This window comes from Eupeodes corollae, chromosome 3 (assembly GCF_945859685.1).
Source record: "Eupeodes corollae chromosome 3, idEupCoro1.1, whole genome shotgun sequence".
Classification (NCBI taxonomy): domain Eukaryota; kingdom Metazoa; phylum Arthropoda; class Insecta; order Diptera; family Syrphidae; genus Eupeodes; species Eupeodes corollae.
This window is the reverse complement of record NC_079149.1, coordinates 86349506-86371011: the sequence shown is the minus strand read 5'-3', so window position 1 is coordinate 86371011 and position 21506 is coordinate 86349506. Positions and strand designations below refer to the sequence as shown.

Below are 21506 nucleotides of genomic sequence, written 5' to 3'. Positions count from 1 at the left end.
GCTACTCCATCAAATTAATGTTGTTCGATCCGAACCAATCCAAACTTCGACGACTTACATGAATTGGGGCATTACCTTGCTGTAAGACATGCGCAACTAGAGGAAATCTTCTTAAATAAGGTACTAAATTCTTCTCAATTACCCAAGTGTAGTCAGAACAGTTCATTCTAGTAGAAGTGAAGGCAAGTGGAACCTTACCACGCTCGCAGAAGACCCCCCAAACCATAAAGCAACCACCACCAAAGTTCCTCTTGGAAACCAACTTTGTTTCTTTCCTCAAATTGTAGTCAATATACATCAAGATTAAACTTTTTTCATAACTGAAAATAACCTAATAAATAACGGCACTTCATTTTCTTCTCAATTTGCTTGATCTCACTGATCAATAAAACTCAATAAAAAAAATAGTAGAAGTCACTCCTATTTTAAGTTTTCTATAAAACACATTTTTTTCAGGTGCGGTTATACTTATGCAAGGCACTGTATACCAGATTGGAAAATTTAGATTTCATTTAAAAGTCGGTTGACGAAACTATGTACTTGAATATTAAAAAACAATTAATAGTGTCCGACCGAACGTCGATTTTCAGCCGAAACCTAAGCCGAAGCCTAAGCCGAATTATTAGGCTGAAAGAAAATCTTCGACCGAAGCCTAAGGTTGAAAAAAGTCAAGAATTTTCTTTTCCAATTGGATAATAATTATATTTTTATTAAATTGTATTGCTTAAAAAACATAAGGCAAATTAAATAAAAATAACTAATAACTAATTAGTAATTATAAAGAAAAAAGAAAATAAACAACCCAAACCAAACCGAAACCACGATTTAACAAAACAAATTACAAACGAAGCGCTAAAGGTCTCAGGTAAAAATTCAAAAATTGAAATTTTGTTCGACACACGTGTGTTTTGAAATTTTTGAATACCTACCGAAGAAAAGATTGCAATTTTTTCAAAAACATAATTTTTTTCCGGCGCCTAGTACGATGTTCGATATAATAAACAGATTCTTCGAATGTTGTTTTTTTGGCCGAATTCCGGCCGGGCCGAGCCGAGCCTAAGGCCGAAGCTTCAGTCGGACTCTAAAAATTAAATTGATTCGAATTGCCAATAAGTACAAATATTCAATTCTATCAAGACAATTACCCGAATGTTATGTCAGGAATGGAGACCTGGTTCATCCTGACTCCTCCGACACAGTCATCTGACATGCATGTGATCGAATATGTGATGACAAAAACGAAATTACGATCAAAAATGCCTTAAAAAGCCCCTTCTATTAGAAGGAAACCAATTAATATGGAAGTTAAAAATGAAAATAGTTATGGAGACAATAAGGAGATAAATCGGACCCTCTATCTCTTCCAACCTAGTACATATGTGTAAGCATTTTTGTTTTTTCTTTGCAACTTGTAAAATAATCTTAACCATTATAGTTTTGTTCAAAGTTTTTCAAAAAAAACGTTTACCACAGTAAGTTTGGTAAGAAGCAATTTGTTGCAAATTTTCAAATCTTTTCATAGACAAAAACCAAGTTTAATGACAAGTTATCGAACAAGCATTATCTTTCGTTGAGTTCCTTTTGATATTTTAGTTGTCTTATACTGGAAACGATAGACGATATGAGTGTGACAAAGTTACGTGAAGCAAATTATTGACGATATCGTCAATGATAATCGCTTTGAACTGTGAATCACTTTCCTACTATAACTAACCATCACGGCACGATTTTCAATTTGTTAAGTCCTTAACATATCAAGAAATCTACTAAACAGTTGTCGTTTTCGATCTTTTTTAAAATTAAACGATTTTAAAAATCACTATTAAAATTTGGCTGGGTTTTTATGACCCTATTTCTTGAAACATTATCCATTGAAATTGGACTGTTTTAATATTTTTTTTTTAAAGATGACTGTGCTTTTTTTTAATTTAAGTCATTTTTGTCAGATTTGGTGGTTTTCGGCCTGTTATATTTTATGGAACTTTCTTTGTGTTTTCATTGCATACGCAAGTATTATTGGTGTAGTTGGCCTATTTCTATCTATTTTGTAGTGACAAAAAATTTGTGCTAGAATTCGAAACTGCTCTCGATGAAGGTTTTGTGTTAAGTGAATCTGACAGTGAAAGTGATGAAGCATCTCTAGAACCAGTGAGTAGCGATCCTTTTTTCATATCTAAAAACAAATATGATTTGGAGTTCAACACCGTTAAATCCATCTGGTATCCAACTTTATTTGTTGGGTTTATGTGTTTGTGTTAGAAATAACAACTTAATACAATTTATACTTTGAATATTTTCACTTTACTTAATTTTAACATATTTTCATTTCTTTCCTAATTACTCAATTTATTATTTTCTCAAACTAATTATTATTCTTATTCAAATTGTTCAACTGTTTAGTTCAAATAAACTATTTCCATATATATAATTTAACAGAACTTGGTTTCAATTGAAAATTAACAGGTTATGGGCCCAGGACCCAAAATTTAAATAAGAAATTTTAGAGAACTACTCAGAGTATACGTATATACATTTCCAGCTCATGATGAATGACGACGGAGAAAAATTCAAAATTCCACTTTTTGATGGAACTGGGTTTAATAATTGGAAATTCCGTATAGAAACATTATTGGACGAATTAGAGCTACTTGAATATACCAGTGAACCTTATCAAGAAAAAGTTAAATTTCAAACCGAAGACACAGAAGCTTTTCGCCTTCAAAAAGGGAAAGAATTAGCTGCTCATAAGAAGAAAGACCGAAAATGCAAATCTCAACTAGTTCAAAAATTGGCTGACAGTCACTTAGAGTACGCAAAAGATAAAGAAACAGCATTCGATGTATGGAAGACTCTATGTGATACATTTGAACGAAAAGGAATTGCCAGTCAACTATTAATTAGAAAATCTCTTCTCAGCATAAAATTTAATCCAAGAAATGATACTCTTGCAAACCATTTCGTTAGTTTTGACAAACTTATTCGCGAATTGAGATCAACAGGAGCAAAGGTAGAAGAACTCGATATTGTATGTCACCTGCTACTTACTATGCCATCGGAATTCAACAATGTAGTTACAGCAATTGAAACTCTCTCAGGTGAGTCTCTTACTATATCTTTTGTAAAGAATAGATTGCAAGATGAAGAATCGAAACAGCTTGACTCGCAAAAACTAAAACGAGAAGAACCTGTGTCTTCAACAGCGTTTGTTTCACATCAAAATAAGTTTATGAACGAAGCACAAGGTCGTTTTCCATTCAAATGCAATTATTGTGGAAAAGTTGGCCACAAAATAGCAGTTTGTAGAAAGAGAGCGAACGACTTAAAATACAAAAATCAAAATTCGGCCCATTTAGTCACAGAAAATATTAGTCAAAGCAATGAAGACGGTTATTGCTTTTCGGCATCAATTGCAGATGATTTCGATCATCACGTACACTGTTTTCTGGACTCAGGTGCATCGGAACACCTGGTGAATAGCAACATCTCTCTATCAAACATTAAAAAAATTCATGAACCGACCAAAATAAAAGTTGCAAAATCTGGAACTTATTTAACAGCAGATAAAGTTGGAGACATTCAATTGTCAAGCTTCGTTAACGATAAAGAACATTTGATTACCGTAAAAAATGTTCTTTCTGTTCCGAACCTCGAATACAATCTTCTTTCGGTAAGAAAATTAGAAATGAACGGTTATTGCATAAAATTTGAAAATGGATGCGGAGTGATTTCCAAGAATAATCGAACAGTTGCAATTGCACATCGAAGTCCAACTGGATTGTACCAAATAACTTTCCGAAAAACCTCCACGGCTCTTCTGAGCGCAAATGACAGTAGCTATGAAATTTGGCATAAGAGAATGGGTCATCTCAACGCTGATGACATCAAGAAACTTCAAAACCATACGAACGAAATAAATATAGATGTTTTAAGTTTTTCCAAAGAGACATGTGGTATTTGTATTGAAGGTAAGCAAAGTAGTTTACCACATAATCAAGAAAGAAACAAAACATCACGACCACTGCAACTTATACATAGTGATGTCATAGGTCCTATAAACCCCGTATCTTATAACGAAATGAAATACATAATTACATTAATCGACGACTACACACATCTCACAGTTAGCTATCCTATGAAGTCAAAAACAGAAGTTTTCAAATATTTTAAAATTTTCGAGGCCATGGCAACAGCTCATTTTAATTTGAAGTTAAGTCGTTTTCGGTGCGATAATGGCAGTGAATATATTTCAAGAGAGATAAAAGATTTTTTCGAACAAAAGGGTATTCAATTTGAATTCACAATAAGATATACACCCCAACAGAATGGAGTAGCCGAGCGGATGAATCGGACCATCCTCGATAAAGCAAGATGCATGATGCTCAACTGCAAACTCGGCAAAACTCTTTGGTCTGAAGCTGTTCAAACAGCCGTTTACTTAATAAACAGAAGTCCAACATCATCACTTAAAAATAAAATTCCAGCCGAACTGTGGTTCGGCGAAAAAATAAAATATTCGAAAATCAAGATTTTTGGTTGTGTTGCATATTTGAAGATTCCAAAGCAACTCCTGCAAAGTAAATTTGATTCTCGATCCAAAAAATGTTTTTTTGTTGGTTATTGCCCCAACGGCTACAAACTTTGGGACCCACTAAATCATAAAATTATTCTTGGCCATGACGTTGTATTCGATGAAACGAAATTTTCCTTCGAAACTTGTAACAGTAGTAATAATTGGACTGCAACGGAAAATGAAATTTTAGAATATGACGAACAAACTGAATTAGAAAAACAAAATATACAAGACTCTGAAAGTGGAACTGAAACTCAAGTTAGAAATGACAACGAACAAATTGAAAAAACATTGGATCAGCCTCGTCGATCTAATAGAATTACCAGCACGCCAAGATATCTAGAAGATTACGCAATTATGGCCTTTCATGCTGAATCATTTATAGAAGACGTACCAGAATCTTATGATGAAATTAATTCTAGAAACGATAAAGAAGAATGGTTTCAAGCGGTAAATGAAGAAATGTCAGCTTTGCTTAAAAACAAAACATGGGAGCTTTGCAACACTCCCAAGCACACACGATTAATAAATAATAAATGGGTTTTTCGTCTGAAAAGAGATGAAAACGGAAACGTTGAAAGGTATAAGGCAAGATTAGTTGTTAAAGGCTGTGCTCAGAGAGAAGGATACGACTACAAAGAAACCTACGCTCCAGTTGCTAGACTAACAACTCTAAGAATTCTTTTGTCTATTATCGTAAAGGAAGATATCTTAACTTGTCATATGGATGTCAAAAACGCATTTTTGCACGGTGAGCTTGAAGAGGACGTATTTATGAAAATTCCAGATGGTTTTGAAAGCAAAAATGGCTCGGTTTGTAAACTTAAGAAAGCTCTCTACGGTTTGAAGCAAGCACCTCGAGCATGGAACAAAACGATTGACAGCTTCTTAACAGAAATCAACTTTAAACGATCAGAACTCGACAAATGTTTTTATATGATAAATTCTGAACAGATTCGAATTTTTCTTCTTCTTTATGTTGACGACATGTTACTTGCGGGGAATAATGAAGCAAAACTGAACGAAATAAAGAATGCTCTCAAAGAAAAATTTGACATGAAGGATTTGGGAACGCCAAAAACATTCTTAGGAATAAGCATCGAGCGCACCAACAGAGGCCTTCATTTGAATCAACAAATCTATTTTAAAAGAATTCTTGATCGTTTTAATATGCAAGACTCGAACCCTACGGATATACCTATGGAAACCACCTTTATCTCTTCTAACGAAGTCGACAAAATTCAAGATACAAAACCTTACCGTGAACTCGTTGGATGTTTAATGTTCGGGATGTTAGCTACAAGACCCGACTTAAGTATAGCTGTAAATTACTTTAGTAGATATCAGCACGAACAAAATGAAATGCGTTGGAAAGGTCTCAAAAGGATACTGCGATACATAAAAGGAACCATCGACTTTGGCTTACAGTTTATAAAAGAAGAAGAAGAAGACGCACCCTTGACATGTTACGTCGATGCAGATTTTGGAAGTGAAAAGGATCGCAAATCAACATCTGGTTTTTTTGTCAAGACCTTCGGTAATGTCATCTCTTGGACTACCAAAAGACAAACTTCAGTTTCACTCTCTTCAACTGAAGCTGAATATGTTGCTTTAGCACCAGCAACAGCCGAATTAATTTGGATTAAAAACTTTTTAGAAGAAATACAAATTATCAGCGACGACGTTTTACCTTTGATATTCGAGGACAATCAATCAGTAATTCATCTACTCTCTAAGTGGGAGCATAAAAGACTTAAGCATGTTGATATTAAATATAACTTCGTTCGTGATTTGTATGAAAAACAAATGTTCACTATAAAATACATCAATACAAAAAATCAAATAGCAGATATCCTTACAAAACCACTTCCAAAGCTCCAGTTCATCAAACTTCGTGACAAGCTTAATTGCGTTAGTAAAAGTATTTTCATCAAGAATTCACAAACTTAAATGTTATTAAGTTGAAGAGGAGTGTTAGAAATAACAACTTAATACAATTTATACTTTGAATATTTTCACTTTACTTAATTTTAACATATCTTCATTTCTTTCCTAATTACTCAATTTATTATTTTCTCAAACTAATTATTATTCTTATTCAAATTGTTCAACTGTTTAGTTCAAATAAACTATTTCCATATATATAATTTAACAGAACTTGGTTTCAATTGAAAATTAACAGTTTGTTTATGTTTGTGATTTCAATCGCTAGAACCCGTTCCGAAAATGTTGTAGTATTAAATTTAGCGAAGGGCTGAAACGCTTAAACATCATTTAGTACAACTTTTTCACCCCATATGAATTTGGTCAGAAATTACTCCAAAAGAATTTGACTATGTTTGGCACGGAAAGAAAAAAATAAAAGTAGTATATGAAGAAAAAACAACCATTATTTCAATCAACGTTTGTATTTACTGCTACCACGACATAGGTCTCGTATATCAGCAAACAAAAAAAAATAAAGAATATGCCTGAAAATCATTCAATACTACAACAAAACTAAAGGTGTGTTGACAATGCCGATAAAAAGGTTTCGGTATTCAGTTTGAAACGGTCACCAATATCGTGGTCATTTTTCGGCATTGAATGCCTTCATCGTTTGTAAGCAAATCAATCAAGGATATCAGGCTTTGTAAAGCAAATAAAGTTATAAGAAATTTCTTCATGATCTGGGAGTCAAAGATAACATGTTCAGCAGGGGGTCATTCCGTAAAACGATTATCGTCAAACGATAGCGTTTTGACGATAGTTTTACTTCACGTAAGACGATAATCGTCAAAGTGATATCGTTTTGAATAGCGTTAGCACGATAGCTAAGTATCGTCCGCTATTAATTTTCATTTATAACTAAGCAAATTGAAGCAAAAAAGTTTCGGTACAGTTTAGTTTTGTTACAAAATTAAATAAAAAACTCAAAAAAATACAATGAATTCGGTTACGAAGAAAATTAAGAGATGATTGGGACCTTCTATCTATTCTAACCCATATGTAAGCATTTTTTATATACAAAACATTAGTAATCTCTCTTTATTGTTGTTAAATAAATAAAACACTTGTAGTTTTGGAATTGCAAAAGACAACTTTATGATGTTATAAACAACAAATAAGCCAGACGGTTGTCGTTCTACATACATAATGTATATACCTTCAATATTAAAATTTGCTGTAACTATTGAAACTGAAACGGGCTGAGGAACATTAGTATTCGACAGGCAACGATTTAAGTATCCCTCTTGCACAAAGCACTAATCCAAAGTAGTTTTGGAAACAAAAAATATTTCTGAAGCCAAGTTATGATCATTGTGAATAAAATGGAATCTTGTATTCCTTCCCTTGGACAGAATTGGGTTTATTATTGCAGCTGATGTACAAAAACATCAGACATGAATCAAACATTTTGATATTATTATTTTATCGTTGGCGCGGCGGCAAAAAATAAAAACACAAAAAGTAACAATAACAATAAACATCACAAAATAGTTGAAAATTTTTTTTCAAATTTTCAAAAATTCCAAAAAGAGAAAAACCAAGTTTAATAACATTTTCAAACTATCGAACAAACATTATATTTCGTTGAGTTCATTTTGACATTTCAGCCATAGTATGTATAGAGTATTTGAAATATACTGAAAACGATTGACGAGACGATAGTGATAAAGTTACGTGAAGCAAATTATTGACGATATCGTTAATGATAATCGTTTTGACGATTATCGTTTCGGAAATTATGGAATAACTCCCCAGTTCCACCTCGAACAAAAAAGAAACCACCTTGTCCTGCCAAAATTGAGAGCATGGTGCGGTCATAAATGGTTCTTTAGTGCCATTTCTACAGTATTGATTCATTTCAGTGTTTATAAATTCAGATGCATTTAGATTTTGTGAATGCATACCGAAATGACTGAGTGTTAATTTGGCAATGATAAGGCAAAGATCCTCAATAGCAATCAATGTACATAGCGTCACTCAATACTATCGTAAGATCGTTGCACCGTGTACGATGTTGATGCAATTAAACAATAGCACTTACGAATATAAAAAATAATATATAAATATAACCTATTCTCAGACCTACATATGCAAAATTTCATTGAAATTGGTTAAGCCGTATCGGAGGAGTATGGCAACTAACACTGTGACAACAGAATTTTATATATTAGATTTGGAATATACTCAACGAACTTATACTGAAAACGATTGAACGAGACGATAGTGATAAAGCTACGTGAAGCAAATTATTGACGATATCGTTAATGATAATCGTTTTGATGATTAATATGTTGTTTGCAAAACAAACATAACCTAAATGATTTTATCAAATGTTTTCAAAACGTATATGTAAATTTAAAAAGTAAAATTTTCATTTTACATTATTTGGGGCTCGATAAGTATCCACCAACGTAAGTTTAGTCGCTTTTTTAACATAGGTCTACGGTTTAATAAAAAAAAATCAATATCTTTTTAAGTTTTTTTTAAAGACTAAACTTTTTAATTTGTCAAAAAAACTATTTTTTAATGGTGATAAAGTTATGGGTCCATGCAAGTGTCATCCGGATTTTCCTAACCCTTTATTATCAGAATTTTTGTTTCTCTCATGTAACATAATAACATTTCAGGAAGTTCCCTAAATAACTTATGTAAAATTGAAGGCAAAAAACGTTAATAGTTTTTAATGATTCTCTAATTAAATTAAATAACAAAGTTTGAAAGAGTTTAAACTAAAAACTCATTACCATAGTCCTAACTTTCTTAAAGTTTAATCTTAAACCCTCAAAATATAAGTAACACAAATATTATATCACAGAGATTGGTTGTAATAAAATTAATAAAATATAACCCCATCACAACTCGAGACTCTTACTAATAGAAAACAACACATCCCACAATAAAGATGACACCATAGCGTTCATCCAAGCTGAAATATTCTATAGATAAGAGAGATATATCCTTTGAATAAATGAATTTCAAATCAAAACATTTCCAACTCCTCCTAGCACATAGCACCCAGTATTCTATGATTAACACAACCTGCTGCACAACTGCATCATGAGGAGCAGCACTAGAATCATAACCACTGAAACAAACAACAAACAAACACAAAAAAACAACCCACAAAACAATTCATCAAAATACATTAAGGTTCTTTTTATAAATTTCTCCTTGTTAGATTGTGCTGCAACTACCACTCCTATGCCACTCCACTCCTCTCTCCTCCTCCTTCTTGTCGCAGTATGCAGTATTTTCTCAGCAAATAAAAAGTAAAAGCTGAAGAATAAAAAAATAATGTCAGCCAACAGGCCAGCTGTCAAATGAGCAGTCGATGGGGCGCCTCGACTATTCTTCTTACCTTCTTCCACTTCCTCATCAAGTCAATAATTTCAACATCATACCAATGCATACAAATCATAGCAAACACTCAAAGATATAAGGAAGCACTTAATTTACAACAAAAAAAAAACATACCGATGTGAATTTCAAAATTAACTTTAATTTTATTAAGATTATTGTTTTACAAACCGGCAGTACACGGAAGAAAGCTCGTAGCAACATCCAAGAAATAACTCCAATTGAAGAATCTTCGATTCTTTGTATTTTGTTCGCAAATTGTGTACATACAAAATTATTTAAGTTAGAAACTTAGACATTAATATAATTGCACTTATAGGGATTGACTGTGGTTAGTTGATTGATAATGGCTGGTTGTGTCTTCTTTCACTCAGCAGGCGGTGTGTGGTAAACAAAACAAAAACCAAAGTCAACTATGTACAGAGTAGCACCAGAACTTAACGTTAAATAAAAAAGAGAACCATCTACAACACTATGCAGTCAGTGTCAGTTTTTTACATGTACATAGTGCATATAAAATTATAGGTACTAATGTTTAACGATAACCAAAAGATATTAAATAACTTTTCTTTTTGTTGCAAAACTTGAGGACGCATGGGAATTTTAAAACTAGAACATATACTGCGGTTATTTGATTTTCATAATTATTTGATTCCAATATTTGTATGTAAAAGAAAATTTGGAATTAAATTTAATCACAGAAAGTAGAATCACAGAAATAGCGAAGCAGAACAACAAATTAAGTAAGGTTAAGAAGAATTTTCCGCGAACTACGTAAAAGAGAACATTTATATTAAAAATGTTCTTTGCTCAAAAATTCACATCATCGCCCACGACGAAAAATAAAAATTAAACAAAAATAACAGCCTCGGTGACAAAAACGACAGCGAAGACGACAACGACGACGACGAAGACAACGAAGGAAAAAAAAACGACTACTACTCGAACTAAGGTTGTGATTTCGATGACAACGACGACGACGAGCAAGATGACAATGATTTGTTGACGATGGTCATGAAGATGAGATATCGTTCTTTAGTTAGTGGCTCCTGCTGTCCGGTCCGGGTGCGATGTTCCTACAAAAACGACACAAGAACTGCCAAAATCAAGACTGAGAGAGAGAGTGAGAGTCAAGAGTGCAGCAAAAAGCAATCAAAACGGGGTAAGTTTCGTTTCTATTCACACATTCCATATTTACATTTTCCTGTGCACTCTGTTTTCATGAACCCAATAGGAACAAGCTTCTCCGATGATTTTGATTTTAATGCCATTTTATTTAATTTATATTTTTTATTTTTAACAAAAACAAAAAAAAAAACATTTCAAAGGACGATAAAGACGACGACAACCGACGACGGATGATTGCCAAACAAATTTGTATTTTGTATGACCTACTTGGAATTTTTTTACCATCACTGTTGGTGGTGGTTTTGGTTTTATTATTTTATTTGATTTTTACAAAGTTGGGGAAAGGTAATTAAACTATGCAGGGCAAACATAAAACACTAAAAAAAAAAACAATAATATCCAATCGACTGACGACTTGCAGAATAACGTGTCAGAGAAATGTTCACACAGAGAGTCTATCAACTGCGCAACAACTTTTCGGAGTATAAAACGTGCATAATATAGTTTATCCTTAGTTTGTATTTGTGTTATGCACCTGCTCTAGTGGGTTGAAAGGTTACCAGACTTGTTTGTCCCAAAAAGAGAAGGATTTGACGCTCAAATATATTTTAAATATTGTAAACCACCCACAATCAACTCATAAGTGTTTTTCTATTTCAGTGCTTTATGGAAAGTAAGCTGATCTATTTAGGACAAATCAGGTAACATCGGGGTTTTATTAGATTGTGTACGTCTAGAACTTTTCTTCAAAAGCGATGGCTTTCGAGATCGGTAAAAGTTAAAAAGCTAAATAGTTAAAAAAGAAACCTACGCCAATAATTTTGTTACTGCTCATACGATCTTTTTCACATCAAAGTACTATCTTGTGATGTTGATGTTTGCGCATGGTTATATGACTGCCTAGCAAAGAATCTAGCGTTCAATCTTAGTCTTTATAAATTAAAGGGTGCAAATGTCCATACCACGGTCAACTATCAACCATTCCTGTGAGATGAAGGGGACCTATAATTAATATGGTGAACGACTAATTTGACAACGCATTTTTCATGTCAAGAATCACTCTTAGAGGATTTGACAATTCCTCGCAAGCAAACAGTATCGCGACGCCACGGATACTACAATCATGTTTTTTTTACACTTCAGAATTTTTATTTACATATTTATTTATCATCAATTAGAGATTATAATAACTCTTACAGACTATAGAAATACAAAATTTGTCTTAACATAAATTTTAGTCAATTAACCAGAAAGAATAAGCTGAGCACATTTTTAAATGCATCTCTACTCAAATGAAAATTAAAATCAATAAAATCAGATATTTGGTTAATTTCTCTGACACAGCGAGATATTGGCTCGTTAACAGCATAATTTACTCTATGAAATACCTAATGGAATAAACAACGATTTCTAAGCACTCGAGTTGGAGCATGTTAATTTATAAGAGACAATAAAAACGGACAGTCAAGATGAAAGGATAAAATATCTTTAATGAACATTATAGAATATATTTTGCGGCGATTTTCTAAGGTCTGAATGCCAAGAAGTTGACACCGAGTATTATAGGGTGGCATAACATCAGCGTTCCATCTAAGTTTATAAATAACTATTCTTGTAAATTTTCTTTGAATTTTTTCAATTCTAACAGAATGAGTTTTGTAAAACGGATTCCATACCACACAGCAGTACTCCAGAACTGATTTAACATAAGCAATGTAAAGCGTTTTTAAGGTATAGGGATCAGTTAGACCTTTAGAGTTGCGGACAACAAATCCAAGCATAGAGTTGGCCTTGTTAACTATGAATTCTAAATGATTACTGAAGCTGAATTTAGAGTCAAAAATCACTCCCAGATCTTTTTTGGCTGAGACTCTATCGAGAACTTTGTTCTCAATATGATAATCATATACAAAAGGAGAAGATCGGCGGGAAAATGAAAAACATTGACATTTAGAGATGTTGAGGTTTAATTTGTTGATTTTACACCAAGTTGATAAGCTTTGAAGATCTTTTTGAAGAAGCACACAGTCTACCGGATCTTTAATGCATTTCAGAAATTTGAGATCATCGGCAAACATTAAGGAAAAGGAATGTAAGAGAAAATCAGGAAGATCATTTATGAATATAAGAAACAAAAGTGGTCCAAGATGGCTACCTTGGGGAACACCCGAGGAAACATCTATTGGACTTGAGACGATCGAATCAATACGGACATATTGAATGCGTCCTGTAAGATATGAACTCAACCAATTTAACAAGTTAGAATGTATACCTAGTTTTTCCAGTTTATGAATCAAAATTTTATGGTGAACTCTGTCAAATGCTTTGGCAAAATCCTTTTTAGATTATTTAAAACCAAGTTGGAGAAAATTGTAAGATTTGTAGAAGTTGATCTACCGGATACAAATCCGTGTTGAAATGGGGATATAGTCTCTTTTAATAAAAACGAAAGTTTATGGCAAACAATTTTTTCAAAAAGTTTTGGTATTACGGATAACTTGCAAATCGGGCGGTAGTTGGATATGTCCTGTTTTGGACCACTTTTATGGATAGGAGTTATAAAAGATGTTTTCCATTCGGAAAGAAATACACCTTTCTCAAGTGATCTGTTAAAAATAAAACAAAGTATTCGAGACTGGGAAGGCGCACAACTCTTTAAAATAATGGGAGGAATTTCGTCTGGACCAGCATTGTTATCGTCATTCAAGCTCAATAAAACTTTCTCAACCTCACTTATGTTAAAACTTAACTGACCAATGTTAACCGTATTATTAGATGGTGCCAAAGAGAAAGCATTATTGCTATTTGAAACTAAATAATTAGATTTGAAAAATTTGGCAAAATTATTGCAAATGTTAGGTAGGTCAGTGTACGTATATCCCAAATACTCCATACACTTTGGAATTCCATTATTATTTTTTTATTTTTAATAAAAGTCCAAAAATACTTGCTATTGTTTTTAAGTTTAGATTCCATTGAACAAATATAGTTTTTATAAAGAAATTTATTTAACAATTTTCAGAAAGTAGTAAGCTTATATAATACAAAACATAATTAACATTTAACTATTACAAACAAAAAAATAAAATGAGAACGTTTACGATAGTAGAGCACTGGTTCTAAACAATGATTTTAATCCCACCTTATTTAAATTTAAATCCATCGATGAAGAGTTATATAAAATGCTCATTTGACTTAAAGCTCCATTTTGCCCATAGTTAGTTCTATGGAAGTCAATATGTATAAAATCAAAAGAACGTAGGTGATGAGTTCCGCCTCGGTAATTCAAATGTACACAAGATAGCAAACAAGGTGCATCAATTTCACCATTAATGAGTTGATGAAAAAATACTAAGTCATTATTAACACGCCTTTGATGGCGAGATTGCATTTGAAGATGCAGAATACGATGTTCATAGGGAGGCAGATCATAGGGATCTTCCCAAGGAAGACCTTTTAGGGCAAAGCGAATGAAATTATTTTGAATTGATTCAATGGTTTCTATGAATTTCATAATAGGGAGTCCATACCTGCGAAGCATATTCAAGATGAGGACGAACATGGCAATTATGCAAAGACAGAGTAACAGTAACAGACTTCAGTAGCTTTTTAAAATCTTTAGAAAGTTTTAAAATGTCAGCCTTAAAAGAAGACATTTTAAAAGTTAGTTGAGATACAGAGACCTTACAGCAGTCGTGACAGTACCAGTAAGCAAATTTCGAAATGGCTTTTTTTCAATGAAAGCGTTGGTTGAACCAACGCATTGTAAAGATTACCACTGGGTCCGAAATAGGCAAATAAAGGATTATAATTAGTACCCTCTTGGCAGTTTTTATTGTAGCAATCGATACTTTTCTTTACCGCTTAATTAATTCACGGACATTGACAGATTCGCTTATGATGAAAAGTTTATAGAGGAACTCATTTTGTGCAGTATTACTACGACATTGTTAAATTGACTATTATGCTTTGAGACCCTCAAGAAGCAAAATTTCGGTTGGAGACATAATAAATGCTAAACATTTTTTTTATTATTAGCAGTAGCACACATTCAAGGGGATACTACTACCCTTATTATGAAGACAAAGTGTGAGCAAAAAGAAAAGGAGAGAGGGTTTAAAAGGAGATGTCGGTGCACATTGGTTTTGAATTACTAAATATTGCAATGGTTAGGAAAAACACAGTGTGGTAAGGCATTCCACATTAGCCATTCGCGTAGTACGGCTAAAGAACGAATCTCTGTATTTGACAGTGCGGCCGAAGTTGGACTCGAGAGTATACTGATGAGCATTTATAGAAGCGCGAGTATTAGGATTAAACTGTTTAAGGGGAGGAATGCAACTGGCTATTTCACTAGAGCATAAACCGTTAAAATAACGGTAAAAAAGGGTCAGACAAGAAACCTTACGATGATGTTGAAGCGAAGTAAATGAACTTATGATGATATTATCAACTATCAATTTAAATGCTCTACGTTCAATACTATCCAAGAGGCTTAATATATACATATATATATTTCTTGCATCGCCTAAGGAAACCCAAACACCTTGCGGCATTTTTGGCGACATCGCGTATGTGATCATTCCACAAAAGGTGGAAGTGCCATATATGGATAACGGCAAGACAGCATTGGGTTTTCGAAGCAAAATTCCTCGCGGTTTTTTAATTCCCATTGTACGATGCTGTTTAGGTCGGAATTTAATATTTTGTCGTTGCAGTTCCACATCGGAAGAAGAATGTATTGGATTAGATTGCAGACAGGAGATCATTAATAAAATTGAGAAAGAGTGTTGGAGAGAGAACAGAGCCCTGAAGCACACCAGCATTTATTTTATGGTTTTCAGATTTAAATCCATCCAATACTCATTGTATTGAACGATCCGAAAGGTAATTACTAATCCAATGAAGCAGGGATTCATGCCAACCGAAAGCGCGCATTTGCGATAAAAGAGCCTGATGCCAAACCCTATCGAATGCTTTTCACATATCAAGTGCAATAATCTTACTTTCTCCAAAGCGATGTAAAGACTTGCTCCACTGTTCGTTGAGATGATCTCTAAGGACTATTGCCACAGTACGAGTGCGAAAAAAGATTGGTCCCATAGAATCACTAACTCGCTCAAGTACAGGCGGAATCATAACACTCACTGGCAGCGAACTGTCTAGCAAAGAGATCAGCTTTAACTAAAGAGCTAACAAAAGGAGTGAAAGAGATCAGCTTTCTCTAAAGAGCTAACAAAAGGAGTGTTATCTACAACGAGCGTAGGAACCGAGGAAGAGAAAGAATTCCTCATGTTTTTTTTACAAATTACCAACAATTTGTACTGCCTTTGGGACATTGCAGTATTTTTTGCTTTTTCCGGCTTTCCTCAGAAGGGTTGGCTTTATAGCAACGGAAACTTACTTCTTTGACCATTATAACTTCTGTACAGCTAGTATCAAACCATGTGTTTTCCTTTTGTCTGATGGTTTTAACCATGTGCGGGATAAAAGATCTCATTCCCAGAAGAATTAAACTTGTGATCATAACAGCGCTTGCGTCAACGCCCCTATCTAGGGATAGTGACCAATTAAAGATCCTAAAGTAAACTAAAACATTTAAGTGACTGGGTTCACACCAACTGCGCTGATTTGATCAATATCTAGAATCGATCTTAGGGTAAACTTGTATTGGGTTGATGTTAACATTTGTTCTTTTTGATGGTGGGGTAGAATTTCTAGCAAGTTCAGAGTTTTCTCGGCTTCTTTTCTTCGACTTTTTTTTGTTTGTTAGATACACTTTCTGCGTTTTTAACATGATTGCACGAGAATATCTTCATCTGCAGAAGAGAAAGTAGTAGGAATAGGCTGTGCCAAATCATTAGTCGAAGTAGAACTATCGACCTGATGTTGGTTACATAGTATGCATTTAATTTGCAAACTGCAGTAGGGTAAACTTATGATAATTTGTAAACAGGCCCGAACCTTAACAACTTGTTGGACCTAATGGTATCCAAACACAATATAATTCATGTAATTATTGATATATTATATTATAACAATATTTTAAGACTTCCTGAAATGTACAAATTCGATCACAAACTGCAATCAATATTATAGACGCTGAACAAAACAATTGCGTTTGAATTCATTGTGAAAGAAATTATTATTGTTGATCTCACCGAACGACGTTATGTTGCGTTTTCCTGAATGATCCCCCTATCGTTTATCGTTTTAGTTGTATATTTTATATGCAAAAAGTCCTTGGGCAGTTTCTTTTAAATCAAAGATCAACAAAAGAAGAAAACTTGTATAGCGCTCAGTATAACATAATGTATGTAAAATTATAGACAGTAAGTAAGGAATTTGGCTGATCAATCATAGCAAATTCACAAGTGCAATACTGACAAAATTTGACCTCTTTGATTGAACCTGCAAACGGTCAAGTCATGTTTAAGACCAAGAGCTAAGAAAACTTAAGTACTCTTTAATCATATTCTTGACCGAATTCACAAAGTTATCAATGAGAAATAGACTAGGTTCCAGTGAAATGAAATCTAAATCTGAATTGAAAATCAAGTGAACTTGTTTTCAGGGTTCTTACGAGGTGTGTTTAAAAAGAACTCGGAATTTTTAAATTTCGCTGGTCTGGAGAGTCCGAATGTCAACATTTGTTTTGTATTGTGTTGGTATACATGTCCCTAAAGTATGATGCAATTTTCAGCTATATTCAATCTTTACTTTGTCTGCGGTAGTTGCTCAGGTCCGACGTGTTTTTATGAGCTCGGCGATTTTTGCTTGTTTAAACAATGTGTGACCAAAAAAATAATCGCATGAACATCGCTCAGGAACTGTTAAATGACGTCAACGACGATTCAAGTTTGCTTGAAACGGTCATAACTGGTGATGAAACATGGGTGTACGGTTATGATATCGAAACCAAAGCACAATCGTCCACCTGGAAGCATTCAACGTCACCAACGAAAACAGCATGTTAATTTCGATCAAATGTGAAGGTTTTGCTTACTGTTTTCTTGGATTATAATGGCATAGTGCATCAAGAGATCTTGGCAGAAGGTCGTACGGTTAATAAGGAGTTTTACCTTGAAGTTATGCGACGATTGCGTGAAGCAATCCGAATAAAACGCTCAGATTTATAGAAATCATGGCTTTTTCACTACGATAACGCACCTACTCACTCGTCTCTGCTTGTTCGTAATTTGTTGGGCAAAAACAATACCGTAGTCATGCCCTAACCTCCATATTCACTAGATATGGCTCCATGTGACTTTTTCCTGTTTCCAAAGTGGAAGAGACCCATGAAATGACAGTGTTTTTCCTCGATCGAAGAAATAAAGGCCGAATTGCTATGAATGCTCAAGGACATATCATAAAGTGAATATCAACAGTGCTTCAAAGATTGGAAAAAACGCTGGCATAAGTGTATTATATCTGGGCGGGACTACATTTGATGGATTTTATAACTTCGAATACTTTTCAATATCTTGAAGTGCAATTAAAGCAGCAAAAATAAATCGCATACTTGTTCTGTGCTTTTTAATAAAAAAATGTTAAATATTAGTGTTTTTATTTTCACTGTGTTGATGCTCATTTGCTGCAGATTTGCGATAAGCAGTGTCTTGATAGTTTTTAAAAGAATGTTGTTTTTGGTATAGAGAAGGTTGAAAAATCATTTTAAATGCAATGTCCCCTCCTTCAAATACAAAGTAGAAATTATAGAAGTTGAATTCCTCTTGTCGAATTCAAAACACTTGAAAATCCCAAAAATCGAAATGTACAACACGTAAATTCACTTCATTTTAAGTTCGAAAAAAAATTAAATCGAAAAAAGTCAATTTCAGAACTCCAATTTATATTTCAATCGATTTAATTTCGAGTGAAAGTGAAATGTAGGACACAGTGTACTTAAAATGTTTAATATTAATTATTTAACGCTGAGCAACTTATGCCCTCTATTTCCAAAACGATTGATCGTATGAAAAAATTAAATTAAATCAAATAGAACGCTTGAAATTATAGATAATATGTATTAACAATATTAGTGCTATAGAAAAAGAGATAAGCGTAAAAGCAATTTTCACCGCCTTTGACCTTTCATAACTTTCGACGTACGCACGAAATTTTAATTAAATTAAAAATGTTTAAAAATAAAAGAATATGAAAACAAATTTCTATTTTTAAATATCAAATGTTTGAAATTGTAACTCAAGTAAATTTTCAGAATTGAGCAATAAATTTTGTAATTTGTTCACACAATAATTTACATAACATAAAACTTTATTTGAATGAAATTTTAGTTTTAGCTTATTTATAATAAACATATTAGCAAAGAGATAGATGGTTATCATCATTGAAATGTTTGTTGTACGTAAGCTTATAAGACGTACATATGTGTTAAATATTCTCTATAGAAGAGTCAAAAAGCCGTTTCAATTAAAAACAAAACTAAAACAGTACAATGACATGTTTGAGCCAGCTATTTTAATTTATTCATACAAGTTGTATTTATTGTAAACAACTGATGAAGTAGTTTCTTGTTGAAACAACACACGTGGTAATTTTTTGAGTGTTGTCATGTAGTTATTATATTATTGTTAACTACTGGAAAATTTACTTGGCATGATCAATTTTTTAATTTAATAAAACAAAATTACAAGTACCTTTCTATATTAAAATTAATATTTAAAACTTAGAATTCCCAAATCCAAAGCCCAACTTTCACTTAATCGATTTTTGTTGCAAATTATTCTAATTAGATGTTTTTGAGCGATCAACAAGGGTCTTAAAGTAGTAGCATATGAACCACCCCAGCTAGATAAACCATATTGTATTTTGGAGTGTGCAAGCCCGTAATAAATTGAAATTATTATTATTATTATTATTATTTATTAAAATATAAAATAAATTTACATTATAATATAAGGAATTAACAGCACTAGCTACCAGAGACTTTCGGCTGGAAATTAGGGATCAATTTATAATTAATATTTTAGGATAGATACAATGCATGGGGCTGTCAAAGGCTCGAAGACCAGCGATTGGAGTACAATCGAAGGTAACCAGTCTTTGACAGCCCCGTGCATATGGATTTACAAAGTTTAATTCAGATAATAGAGTCTATATTGAGTATAAGTAATAGTTTATATACGTTTTTAATGTTTTCGATTGTAGTTGTTGCCAGAAGGTCTATTAATTTTTTATTGAAAAGTGATGAACATATATAATTAACTTTAGAGCATTCGGAAGTAAGATGTTTTATTGATAGGATGTGATTGGATTGGCAGAGATGACAGATTGGAGTGTTTTCCTTTTGGAGGAGATAGCAGTGGGTTAATTGTGTGTGTCCGAGGCGTAAGCGGAGAAAGCATTTGTTCATGATGGTTGTCGTTTCTGTAGGATATATGGCTGGCTCACCCTTTGGGTTGATGAACGAATAGTGGTGAACGTATGTTTTCCATTCTTCAATTCTTATACTATCCCAGTAAGTGTTGATCACGTTGAGGAAGTCTTTTTTTGTCGGAGGGATTGAAAGTATATGCGATTGCTCTGAAGCGGTTTTGGAAGCAGTGTCTGCGAACTCGTTTCCTTTGATTCCTGAGTGTCCTGGAACCCATAGTAGCATAATTTTGTGTTTGTTCTTGAGGATATTGTTACGGATATTGGTAATGATTAAGGAACAGTTTTGGATTCTGTTGATTGCCTTCAGTGTAGAAAGGCTATCAGAGCAAATAACAATGTTTTTCGGTATTGTATTTGCTATTTCGGTCGCTTTCAGGATTGCGTACGCCTCAGTGGAAAAGATTGAACAGTAGTTAGGTAATCTTGCACTGTATAGAATATTTCCTGCTTCCGAAACAATTGCAAGTCCAGTTCCAGTATCAGATTTTGACCCATCTGTATAGATGAAATCCCATGAATCGTTTTTGTACATGTCAGTTATTTCATGAAACATCTGTGTGTACATTTCCTTAGACGAGGAATTCTTTTTTAATGTCGCTAGAGAGGTATTTATCGTATCGGTTGGGAATTCCCATGGAGGTATGTTACCAGGACTGAGGTTACTTATTGATGGAGTAATACCAATTTTGCTGGATTCATTCAGAGCGATGTAGATGGCAGAAGGGCATTTTGGTGTTTTTTTACGTTTTATAATTTTCTTTGCATCCTCTATTATTGGGGATCTGTAAGATTGACATATCTTATGTGCGAGACGTGCGGTTAAAAGATCTCTGCGGTGCTCTATGGTTGAGAAGCCTGCTTCAGTTAAGATGTTCTTTATTGGAGTAGTAGCAAATGCTTTCAAGCTAGTCCTGATTGAGGTGTGGTAGATTGGTTTGATGATGTTGAGTGTAGATTTGGCGCATTTCCCATAGACTGCCAACCCGTAATCAATTTTGGATAGAATAATGCTACGAGTTACAAGAATAAGTGTATTAATATGTGTAAAGCTATTTTTAGACGA

General features: G+C 33.5%; 1 protein-coding gene across 2 annotated transcripts in view; it reads right to left on the bottom strand.

The window, feature by feature from the left end:
- The window catches only part of LOC129949088 (GMP synthase [glutamine-hydrolyzing]), a 59538-nt gene that overhangs the window by 23167 nt on the left and 14865 nt on the right, over window positions 1–21506 (bottom strand). The window contains exon 1 of one of the 2 annotated variants that reach the window (XM_056060323.1): window positions 10088–10918. The exons of the other annotated variant lie outside the window; for it this stretch is intronic. Within the exon in view, the coding sequence (XP_055916298.1) occupies window positions 10088–10120 (33 nt within the window). The 5' untranslated portion in view covers window positions 10121–10918. Of the gene's footprint in view, window positions 1–10087; window positions 10919–21506 lie in introns of those variants that run through there. 2 annotated transcript variants of the gene reach the window in all.